The 12,094-nt window shown below is 63.1% G+C and overlaps 2 protein-coding genes across 2 annotated transcripts; both read left to right on the forward strand.

Moving 5' to 3' along the window:
* Positions 1-3,908: 3,908 nt before the first annotated feature.
* Positions 3,909-5,660, forward strand: LOC308654752 (sperm motility kinase 2B-like; the record flags this gene model as incomplete). Its single annotated transcript, XM_081304400.1, has 1 exon — positions 3,909-5,660. The coding sequence occupies one exon, from the start codon at positions 3,909-3,911 to the stop codon at positions 5,658-5,660; it is 1,752 nt and encodes a 583-aa protein (XP_081160526.1).
* Positions 5,661-9,688: 4,028 nt separating this feature from the next.
* Positions 9,689-11,337, forward strand: LOC308654833 (sperm motility kinase 2B-like; the record flags this gene model as incomplete). The annotated part of the gene is given in 2 exon segments (XM_081304524.1): positions 9,689-10,592; positions 10,595-11,337. Coding segments are annotated over 2 exon segments (1,647 nt in total).
* Positions 11,338-12,094: the final 757 nt, after the last annotated feature.

A 12,094-nucleotide genomic window follows, 5' to 3' on the forward strand; every position in this document is an offset into this window, starting at 1 on the left:
CTTATAAGATCTATCTAAGTCCACATAGGAACAAGGGGGTGGTGACTTTGGATCCGAGCGCCTCTCTGTGTCCACAGATAGGTGGCACAGGGTCTCCCTCACGAGGGCCAGCTGCTAGAGCAAGAAGTGCAACCTGCCCTGGCCGCCACCTCCCGGACCCCTCAGGCAGGAGGACACCTGAAGACACCCGGACACCAGTGGGCCCCTGCGCCCCACCTAGATCCCACGTCAGGGACTTCTCCTCGGACACGTGCCCCGGCCCTGCTCTCCTCTGCTCTCTCTCCCACCCTCTGGGGCAGAGATGCTTCCCAATAAGCTCTTCATCCATTCCCGAGTCCCACGGATCTTGGAATAAATTGGGTGCTCCGTGGGGATCAGCTGTTGCGTTCCTTGGCCGCCTCCTGGCAGCAGTGGGAGAGTGGGTGGTGGTGTCACAGTGGGGAAGGTGTAAGGGAGCAGTGACCACAGAGCCCTCTGGAGGTCCCCAAGGGCAACACGTGACCCAGAGTGGTCCCAGGGGAGGAGACTCTGACTGAGGGGAGGAGGCTGGGTGGGGGGCGGGGAGAAAGGCAGACCTTGTGCCTGACCTGACACTGATGGTGCCCGGTCACCACATTCGGAAGTGAACCGTGGACAGGAGGAGCCACCGGCCCAAGCCCATCCTGGGGTGACACCCAGATTGGCATGAGGAGGGCCCCGTGTCACAGATTCCGGGGGCAGTCAGGGTAGAGCTGTGGGTGCCTCCCCTAGAGAGGCTTGGGGGCTGCGGCTTGCTCCCTCCTCTGAATGTACCTGCCAGGGGCTGGCTCTTGGCCTGGTGAAGCTTTATCCTCTCTAGGTCTTTGGCTGTGCGGGACCGTCCCTGTGAGCGTCCTGACCCAGGGACGGGCCCTTCAGCCTGCCACCCCGAGCTCCCCAGGGCTGCTGAGCAGGGAGCAGGACCACCGGGCAGGGGAGCTGGGGCGCAGGTGTGGGCAGGGGAGGGTGTGTGGCCAGAGCCCCCAGCCCGCAGGAGTGGAGGGCTGGCTGGGAGGAGCTGTTTTCTGGGTCTAGTGTTCGGAGTGAACCTTTCAATTCCCATCCCTTCGACTCGGGGTGTGGGCTCTGTCCCCCATTCTTTGCCATCTCTGTGGGGTTTCCATTTGACGTGGGTCAGAGATCCCAGTCTGATGTGAATGGAGGGCAGCCTCCCTTCCATCCTGTACTAGGTGCGGACCCCACCCCTCCCCCTGGGTCTCTGATGTCACAGAGCCACCCGTGTGTTCCTGGTGGGTTTGGTACCGCAGACCCTCCACGGAGTCTTCTGAATTGGTCCCTTCCCCGTGGACAAGAATCGTGAGGCCAGCTTTTGTACTTGCCAGGAACAGACCTTTCCAGAGACCCTGTGTCTTCACCCATCTCTGAGTCCCTGCCTAAGGTCATTCAGTCCACCACCAGGGACTCCTCTCGTGAAGGGCAGGTGCAGGGGAGACCGAGCCCCTTGCCTTTGGTTTCCCAGGGCCGTGGTTGGAGGAGTGTGTTTCTCCAAAAGTGCTGCTGAGACTCCCCTCCCTTTGAGGGTGTGGTGTTGTGGTCCTTCAGGAGGGTGAGGCCCTGGGGCCCTGGCTCCCCAAGGGGATGTGCGCCTCAGGGCTGGACCTCCTCTGGCCGGCAACTAGGCCCTGGTTCTACCCTCTGCACCACACGTGGTCGCGCTTGGTCTCAGGTGTGCTCATGCACACACCCACCCCCCACCCCCCCCACACAGAGACACACAGAGACAGACACAGACACAGACATGTCACGGAGGGCAAGGTGGTGACTGCCTTTCTACTTGTGGGTTGGGGAGGCCGAGCAGGGGCATTGCCAGTTCAAGACCTGCCTAGGCAAGGGTGTGAGATCCTTCGTCGAAGACACTAGAAAGGGCTGGGAAAGTGGCTCAGGAGTCGAGCGCTGGCCCCCGGGGCTTGGGCAGCCAGGTAGGGCCGCAGGTGCATGGGCAGCCACAGGTGGGGCCTTTTCCGTCCCTGTCCGTCCCCTCCAGCTTGGCTCTGGGCCCAAGGTGGGGCGTCAACACGCCCGCCATTCACTCCTGGCCCCTCTCGGCCTGTGAGCAGCAGCAGCAGCATCAGCCTGAGGAGCACAAGCTTTCAGGGCAGGTCTCCATAACTAGAACCAAGGAGGAAAGAAGGGAGGAGAGCGGGGAAAGGGACTGAAGGGGTGAGCCCAGTCCTCGGCCCTTTCAGCCGTGTGGTGTGGGGACACGGCAACAAGGTCCCTCGCTGGAAGGAGAGAGCGAGACCTCCCTGGACACCCGGCCTCCTGGTGCCTGACACGTGGACGCCTCAGGTCCCAGAGGGGGGAGCGGTCAGTCTGTGGGTTCCAAAGGAGCCAGCCCAGGCTCTGTGGACAGAGCAGCGGAAGGGACCGGGGCATCAGGGACGCCTCCGTCTCTCTGCACCCCAGGATGGGCACCTGCTGGCCCTAGGGTTCTTGGCTGGCAGGTTCGGCCTTCATCCCTGGAAGGAGACCCACCCTCCTCTCTCTCTCCTGTGGGCTGCAGGAAGGGTGCTGGCGAGTGACCTGATAGGACCTTGTGGGGCAGTGATGAGGCAGGCGCCTGCCGTGGCTCCCACATCCCACAGAGGTCGGGAATGTGGTCCTGGGGCTCAGGGGGCAGAGCGACCCGCGACAGCGTCCTGGCGTGAGTGGACTGCTACCACTGTAAGGGTCCGGCGGAGCATCGGAGAAAGAGACCACACAAGAGACTGGCTCCATGCAATTGGCAAAAGGGGATTTATTAATTCAGCATGCTGAGGTTCCAGGCTCACTCAGGAAGATAGAGCAGCCCAGAGCCCAGAGCAGAGGTCAAGCAGAGCTTAAGTACACTTTTTTGAGAGGGCGGGGGGCTTTGCATACATCAGAACAAATCATCATGAGGCGCGGGAAAATTGAACAACAACTCCGAGACAGGATTAGTCCATTCATTGGCGGGAACAGTCTGGGCAGGGGTGATTGGTCACTCCTAAGCGGGGTACACATTTAAACTGATTGATTTGGGGGCCTAGATGCTTACGTGCCGAGCTACTTGGAGCCCTTAGCTATTAAACAACCAGGGGACCAGGAGAAATATTTACTGGGCAGTTCAGGTATTGTCCTAACAGCTACAGGGATTACAGGTTCCGGGGGTAGCAGAGGAATTTTAACAATACCTAGTCTTTACTTTTTAGCCCCGGCCTTGCCATTTAGAAACTTTACAATGCCCGGTCTTTTACACTTTAACTCAGACTTTTGCAGCTTAGAATCAGCTTAGAAATTTTACCTTTACACCACGCTCTGGACGCCAGTCTGTCCAAGTTGGAGGAGACGGGCGCTGAATGGCTCCAGGGGACCTGGGCTGGGGTCTTCACGGGGCGAAAGCCACGACAGAGTTGTGTACTGGCGAGGCACGGGCCCCGGGGCCTGGTCCAGCTCCTCCTTTCTCAGCAAGGAGAGGTCGGGGTCCCGAACACACGGGAGCACCGAGGTTCCACAGGCCCTCCTTGTTGTGACCAGGAAGGTGGCCAAGGTCCCGGAGGCGCGAGTGGGAGATGCCACCGTGGGCCACCCCCCGGGTGTGAGCGGGCCACTCCTGGATGTGACCTCACAGGGGCCAGCATTGTGAGGGACTTGAGCCAGCGGGGATTTAAGGCCCGGCCGAGGCCGGGAGCTTGTCCACAAGCACAGGAAGCTCTAGGCAGTGACCTGTGGGACTCCCGTAGTTAGCGCGTTTGGTGGTTGGTGGTTTGGTGGTTCTGGTTGCGGTCTCGGGTTGGTTCTTTGATTTGGGGCTTTCTGTTGGGCTTTGTTGTGTTAGTTCTGCTTGTGTTCTTTGCTTTGTTTGTTGTGTTTGTTTTTAGCCAGCGGCCTTAGTGGGCGTGGGGCCGAGGATGTCTAGAGAGAGCAGTGAGCGTAGTGCGGTGCAGAGGGTGTGGCGGGACCTCGCGGCCAGCTCCTCCTTGGAGGAAGCCCTCACGGGCCGCTATGAGCCCCTGGGGGTCGTCGGGCAGGGCAGCTTTGCCAAGGTCTTCCTGGCCCGACACATCCTGACGGGGACGGAGGTGGCCGTGAAAGTCCTGCGGAAGGGGGCGGGGGGCACCTTGTCCTGGGTCTTGTCGGAGCTGGACATCATGAAGGGCTTGGAGCACCCGCACGTGGTGCAGCTGCTGGAGATCGTGCAGACCCCCGGCACTGCCTACGTGGTGATGGAGCACATGGCTGGGGGCCAGCTGGGCCAGCACATCCCGGAGGTCGTGGGCCTGTGGGAGGACGAGGCCCGCACGCTGTTCGGGCAGGTGGCCAGCGCCGTGGGCTACTGCCACGCGCAGGGCATCGCGCACCGGGACGTGAAGGCGGACAACGTGCTGCTGGATGCCGCGGGCCGCGCCAAGCTGTGCGACTTCGGCCTGGCCTGCAGGTTCAGGGCCGGAGAGAAGCTGGGCCTGCTCTGCGGCACCGTGGCCTACTGGGCCCCGGAGCTGCACCGGCGAGAGCCCTACGACGGCCCCGCGGTGGACGTCTGGAGCCTGGGTGTCCTCCTGGTCCTCATGCTCACGGGCTGCGTCCCGTTCACCGGGGACAGCTATGCGCAGGCCAAGGAGCAGGTGCTGCAGGCCAGGTACCACCTCCCGTTCCACCTGTCCGACGAGGCGCAAAGCCTGGTGTCCTGGATGCTGACCCTGGAGCCCGCGCACAGGCCCACGCTGCAGCAGATCCTGGGGCACCCGTGGCTGAGCCAGGATGGGGAACGCTGCCCGAGTTCTCCCGCTGAGCTGCTCCCCAAGCGCCCGGACACCTCCATCCTGCTGGCCATGCTGGACCTGGGCTACGGGCTGCAGGAGACCTGGGTGTCGGTGGCGACGCGCCAGTTCAACGAGGCCATGGCCACCTACCTCCTGCTGGGCCACCAGAAAACCCGGGGGGCGGGCTGCCAGGTGCGGCTGCAGATACCTGGGCAGCCACAGGTGGGCCCTTGCCCGTCCCTGTCCATCCCCTCCAGCTTGACTCTGGGCCCAAGGTGGGGCGTCAGCAGGCCGGCCATTCGCTCCTGGCCCCCCTCGGCCTGTGAGCAGCAGCAGCAGCAGCAGCAGCAGCAGCCTGAGGAGCTCAAGCCTTCAGGGCAGGTGGGCAGCAGGAGAGCCAGCCTGCCCGCCATCATGCTGTGCAGCCTGTCGGCCAGCGTCCCTACTGCAGGCCCCACGGCCCCTCTGCCCGGGTCCTCCCAGGCCCTGGCACCGGATCCAAGCTCCAACTCCACCGAGCAACCCCCTGCTGGCACCAGGACCCCTGGCCTGAGCCGTGACACTGCCAGGGGATGGAGGGGAGTGTTCCGGGGGATGGCCACCTGTCTGGCGAGGCTGTGCTGCTGCGTGCAGGCCCCCAGGACCGGCTCCGGACGCTCCAACAGAGTGGCTCCCGCAGCTGGAGGGCCAGCGCCACCACCACCACCACCACCCAGGGACCCCCCGGGGCCTGCCCCCACCAGAGGTCAGGCCCTCAGAAGATTCTTCAAAAACAGAGTGGCTCCCGCAGCTGGAGGGCCCGTGCCACCACCACCACCAGCACCCAGGGACCCCCCGGGACCTGCCCCCACCAGAGGGCAGGCCCTCAGAAGATTCTTCAAAAACAGAGTGGCTCCCTGACTATCGCCCAGCTGAGACGCCCACGGAGCCAAGTAGGTGGAGCCCTGCTGCCTTTGGTCTCACGTGTGCCTTGATGAGTGTCGTTTCAAAGGATGGATGGACACCCTCTGCCCTTGGGGGGTGCCACCAGGGTTAGGTCGACCGCGGTGCCACAGGGTGGGCGACTCTGACTCCTAGCCCCTCTCTGTGTCCACAGACAGGTGGCACGGGGTCTCCCTCACGAGGGCCAGCTGCTGGAGTGAGAAGTGCAACCTGCCCTGGCCGCCGCCTCCCGGACCCCTCAGGCAGGAGGACACCTGAAGACACCCGGACACCAGTGGGCCCCTGCGCCCCACCCGGATCCCACGTCAGGGACTTCTCCTCGTACACGTGCCCCGGCCCTGCTCTCCTCTGCTCTCTCTCCCACCCTCTGGGGCAGAGATGCTTCCCAATAAGCTCTTCATCCATTCCCGAGTCCCACGGATCTTGGAATAAATTGGGTGCTCCGTGGGGATCAGCTGTTGCGTTCCTTGGCCGCCTCCTGGCAGCAGTGGGAGAGTGGGTGGTGGTGTCACAGTGGGGAAGGTGTAAGGGAGCAGTGACCACAGAGCCCTCTGGAGGTCCCCAAGGGCAACACGTGACCCAGAGTGGTCCCAGGGGAGGAGACTCTGACTGAGGGGAGGAGGCTGGGTGGGGGGCGGGGAGAAAGGCAGACCTTGTGCCTGACCTGACACTGATGGTGCCCGGTCACCACATTCGGAAGTGAACCATGGACAGGAGGAGCCACCGGCCCAAGCCCATCCTGGGGTGACACCCAGATTGGCATGAGGAGGGCCCCGTGTCACAGATTCCGGGGGCAGTCAGGGTAGAGCTGTGGGTGCCTCCCCTAGAGAGGCTTGGGGGCTGCGGCTTGCTCCCTCCTCTGAATGTACCTGCCAGGGGCTGGCTCTTGGCCTGGTGAAGCTTTATCCTCTCTAGGTCTTTGGCTGTGCGGGACCGTCCCTGTGAGCGTCCTGACCCAGGGACGGGCCCTTCAGCCTGCCACCCCGAGCTCCCCAGGGCTGCTGAGCAGGGAGCAGGACCACCTGGCGGGGGAGCTGGGGCGCAGGTGTGGGCAGGGGAGGGTGTGTGGCCAGAGCCCCCAGCCCGCAGGAGTGGAGGGCTGGCTGGGAGGAGCTGTTTTCTGGGTCTAGTGTTTGGAGTGAACCTCTCAATTCCCATCCCTTCAACTCGGGGTGTGGGCTCTGCCCCCCTTTCTTTGCCATCTCTGTGGGGTTTCCATTTGACGTGGGTCAGAGATCCCAGTCTGATGTGAATGGAGGGCAGCCTCCCTTCCATCCTGTACTAGGTGCGGACCCCACCCCCTCCCCCTGGGTCTCTGATGTCACAGAGCCACCCGTGTGTTCCTGGTGGGTTTGGTACCGCAGACCCTCCACGGAGTCTTCTGAATTGGTCCCTTCCCCGGGGACAAGAATCGTGAGGCCAGCTTTTGTACTTGCCAGGAACAGACCTTTCCAGAGACCCTGTGTCTTCACCCATCTCTGAGTCCCTGCCTAAGGTCGTTCAGTCCACCACCAGGGACTCCTCTCCTGAAGGGCAGGTGCAGGGGAGACCGAGCCCCTTGCCTTTGGTTTCCCAGGGCCGTGGTTGGAGGAGTGTGTTTCTCCAAAAGTGCTGCTGAGACTCCCCCCCCTTTGAGGGTGTGGTGTTGTGGTCCTTCAGGAGGGTGAGGCCCTGGGGCCCTGGCTCCCCGAGGGGATGTGCGCCTCAGGGCTGGACCTCCTCTGGCCGGCAACTAGGCCCTGGTTCTACCCTCTGCACCACACGTGGTCGCGCTTGGTCTCAGGTGTGCTCATGCACACACCCACCCCCCACCCCCCCCACACAGAGACACACAGAGACAGACACAGACACAGACATGTCACGGAGGGCAAGGTGGTGACTGTCTTTCTACTTGTGGGTTGGGGAGGCCGAGCAGGGGCATTGCCAGTTCAAGACCTGCCTAGGCAAGGGTGTGAGATCCTTCGTCGAAGACACTAGAAAGGGCTGGGAAAGTGGCTCAGGAGTCGAGCGCTGGCCCCCGGGGCTTGGGCAGCCAGGTAGGGCCGCAGATGCATGGGCAGCCACAGGTGGGGCCTTTTCCGTCCCTGTCCGTCCCCTCCAGCTTGGCTCTGGGCCCAAGGTGGGGCGTCAACATGCCCGCCATTCACTCCTGGCCCCTCTCGGCCTGTGAGCAGCAGCAGCAGCATCAGCCTGAGGAGCACAAGCTTTCAGGGCAGGTCTCCATAACTAGAACCAAGGAGGAAAGAAGGGAGGAGAGCGGGGAAAGGGACTGAAGGGGTGAGCCCAGTCCTCGGCCCTTTCAGCCGTGTGGTGTGGGGACACGGCAACAAGGTCCCTCGCTGGAAGGAGAGAGCGAGACCTCCCTGGACACCCGGGTTCCTGGTGCCTGACACGTGGACGCCTCAGGTCCCAGAGGGGGGAGCGGTCAGTCTGTGGGTTCCAAAGGAGCCAGCCCAGGCTCTGTGGACAGAGCAGCGGAAGGGACCGGGGCATCAGGGACGCCTCCGTCTCTCTGCACCCCAGGATGGGCACCTGCTGGCCCTAGGGTTCTTGGCTGGCAGGTTCGGCCTTCATCCCTGGAAGGAGACCCACCCTCCTCTCTCTCTCCTGTGGGCTGCAGGAAGGGTGCTGGCGAGTGACCTGATAGGACCTTGTGGGGCAGTGATGAGGCAGGAGCCTGCCGTGGCTCCCACATCCCACAGAGGTCGGGAATGTGGTCCTGGGGCTCAGGGGGCAGAGCGACCCGCGACAGCGTCCTGGCGTGAGTGGACTGCTACCACTGTAAGGGTCCGGCGGAGCATCGGAGAAAGAGACCACACAAGAGACTGGCTCCATGCAATTGGCAAAAGGGGATTTATTAATTCAGCATGCTGAGGTTCCAGGCTCACTCAGGAAGATAGAGCAGCCCAGAGCCCAGAGCAGAGGTCAAGCAGAGCTTAAGTACACTTTTTCGAGAGGGCGGGGGGCTTTGCATACATCAGAACAAATCATCATGAGGCGCGGGAAAATTGAACAACAACTCCGAGACAGGATTAGTCCATTCATTGGCGGGAACAGTCTGGGCAGGGGTGATTGGTCACTCCTAAGCGGGGTACACATTTAAACTGATTGATTTGGGGGCCTAGATGCTTACGTGCCGAGCTACTTGGAGCCCTTAGCTATTAAACAACCAGGGGACCAGGAGAAATATTTACTGGGCAGTTCAGGTATTGTCCTAACAGCTACAGGGATTACAGGTTCCGGGGGTAGCAGAGGAATTTTAACAATACCTAGTCTTTACTTTTTAGCCCCGGCCTTGCCATTTAGAAACTTTACAATGCCCGGTCTTTTACACTTTAACTCAGACTTTTGCAGCTTAGAATCAGCTTAGAAACTTTACCTTTACACCACTCTCTGGATGCCAGTCTGTCTGAGTTGGAGGAGACGGGCGCTGAATGGCTCCAGGGGACCTGGGCTGGGGTCTTCACGGGGCGAAAGCCACGACAGAGTTGTGTACTGGCGAGGCACGGGCCCCGGGGCCTGGTCCAGCTCCTCCTTTCTCAGCAAGGAGAGGTCGGGGTCCCGAACACACGGGAGCACCGAGGTTCCACAGGCCCTCCTTGTTGTGACCAGGAAGGTGGCCAAGGTCCCGGAGGCGCGAGTGGGAGATGCCACCGTGGGCCACCCCCCGGGTGTGAGCGGGCCACTCCTGGATGTGACCTCACAGGGGCCAGCATTGTGAGGGACTTGAGCCAGCGGGGATTTAAGGCCCGGCCGAGGCCGGGAGCTTGTCCACAAGCACAGGAAGCTCTAGGCAGTGACCTGTGGGACTCCCATAGTTAGCGCGTTTGGTGGTTGGTGGTTTGGTGGTTCTGGTTGCGGTCTCGGGTTGGTTCTTTGATTTGGGGCTTTCTGTTGGGCTTTGTTGTGTTAGTTTTGCTTGTGTTCTTTGCTTTGTTTGTTGTGTTTGTTTTTAGCCAGCGGCCTTAGTGGGCGTGGGGCCGAGGATGTCTAGAGAGAGCAGTGAGCGTAGTGCGGTGCAGAGGGTGTGGCGGGACCTCGCGGCCAGCTCCTCCTTGGAGGAAGCCCTCACGGGCCGCTATGAGCCCCTGGGGGTCGTCGGGCAGGGCAGCTTTGCCAAGGTCTTCCTGGCCCGACACATCCTGACGGGGACGAAGGTGGCCGTGAAAGTCCTGCGGAAGGGGGCGGGGGGCACCTTGTCCTGGGTCTTGTCGGAGCTGGACATCATGAAGGGCTTGGAGCACCCGCACGTGGTGCAGCTGCTGGAGATCGTGCAGACCCCCGGCACTGCCTACGTGGTGATGGAGCACATGGCTGGGGGCCAGCTGGGCCAGCACATCCCGGAGGTCGTGGGCCTGTGGGAGGACGAGGCCCGCACGCTGTTCGGGCAGGTGGCCAGCGCCGTGGGCTACTGCCACGCGCAGGGCATCGCGCACCGGGACGTGAAGGCGGACAACGTGCTGCTGGATGCCGCGGGCCGCGCCAAGCTGTGCGACTTCGGCCTGGCCTGCAGGTTCAGGGCCGGAGAGAAGCTGGGCCTGCTCTGCGGCACCGTGGCCTACTGGGCCCCGGAGCTGCACCGGGGAGAGCCCTACGACGGCCCCGCGGTGGACGTCTGGAGCCTGGGTGTCCTCCTGGTCCTCATGCTCACGGGCTGCGTCCCGTTCACCGGGGACAGCTATGCGCAGGCCAAGGAGCAGGTGCTGCAGGCCAGGTACCACCTCCTGTTCCACCTGTCCGACGAGGCGCAAAGCCTGGTGTCCTGGATGCTGACCCTGGAGCCCGCGCACAGGCCCACGCTGCAGCAGATCCTGGGGCACCCGTGGCTGAGCCAGGATGGGGAACGCTGCCCGAGTCCTCCCGTTGAGCTGCTCCCCAAGCGCCCGGACACCCCATCCTGCTGGCCATGCTGGACCTGGGCTACGGGCTGCAGGAGACCTGGGTGTCGGTGGCGACGTGCCAGTTCAACGAGGCCATGGCCACCTACCTCCTGCTGGGCCACCAGAAAACCCGGGGCGCGGGCTGCCAGGTGCGGCTGCAGATACCTGGGCAGCCACAGGTGGGCCCTTGCCCGTCCCTGTCCATCCCCTCCAGCTTGACTCTGGGCCCAAGGTGGGGCGTCAGCAGGCCGGCCATTCGCTCCTGGCCCCCCTCGGCCTGTGAGCAGCAGCAGCAGCAGCAGCAGCAGCAGCAGCAGCCTGAGGAGCTCAAGCCTTCAGGGCAGGTGGGCAGCAGGAGAGCCAGCCTGCCCGCCATCATGCTGTGCAGCCTGTCGGCCAGCGTCCCTACTGCAGGCCCCACGGCCCCTCTGCCCGGGTCCTCCCAGGCCCTGGCACCGGATCCAAGCTCCAACTCCACCGAGCAACCCCCTGCTGGCACCAGGACCCCTGGCCTGAGCCGTGACACTGCCAGGGGATGGAGGGGAGTGTTCCGGGGGATGGCCACCTGTCTGGCGAGGCTGTGCTGCTGCGTGCAGGCCCCCAGGACCGGCTCCGGACGCTCCAACAGAGTGGCTCCCGCAGCTGGAGGGCCCGTGCCACCACCACCACCACCAGCACCCAGGGACCCCCCGGGACCTGCCCCCACCAGAGGGCAGGCCCTCAGAAGATTCTTCAAAAACAGAGTGGCTCCCTGACTATCGCCCAGCTGAGACGCCCACGGAGCCAAGTAGGTGGAGCGGTGCTGCCTTTGGTCTCACGTGTGCCTTGATGAGTGTCGTTTCAAAGGATGGATGGACACCCTCTGCCCTTGGGGGGTGCCACCAGGGTTAGGTCGACCGCGGTGCCACAGGGTGGGCGACTCTGACTCCTAGCCCCTCTCTGTGTCCACAGCCAGGTGGCCCGGGGTCTCCCTCACGAGGGCCAGCTGCTGGAGTGAGAAGTGCAACCTGCCCTGGCCGCCGCCTCCCGGACCCCTCAGGCAGGAGGACACCTGAAGACACCCGGACACCAGTGGGCCCCTGCGCCCCACCCGGATCCCACGTCAGGGACTTCTCCTCGTACACGTGCCCCGGCCCTGCTCTCCTCTGCTCTCTCTCCCACCCTCTGGGGCAGAGATGCTTCCCAATAAGCTCTTCATCCATTCCCGAGTCCCACGGATCTTGGAATAAATTGGGTGCTCCGTGGGGATCAGCTGTTGCGTTCCTTGGCCGCCTCCTGGCAGCAGTGGGAGAGTGGGTGGTGGTGTCACAGTGGGGAAGGTGTAAGGGAGCAGTGACCACAGAGCCCTCTGGAGGTCCCCAAGGGCAACACGTGACCCAGAGTGGTCCCAGGGGAGGAGACTCTGACTGAGGGGAGGAGGCTGGGTGGGGGGCGGGGAGAAAGGCAGACCTTGTGCCTGACCTGACACTGATGGTGCCCGGTCACCACATTCGGAAGTGAACCCTGGACAGG

The sequence above is a fragment of the Spermophilus citellus genome (assembly GCF_964194105.1).
Source record: "Spermophilus citellus genome assembly, chromosome: 8".
In the NCBI taxonomy this organism is placed as follows: domain Eukaryota; kingdom Metazoa; phylum Chordata; class Mammalia; order Rodentia; family Sciuridae; genus Spermophilus; species Spermophilus citellus.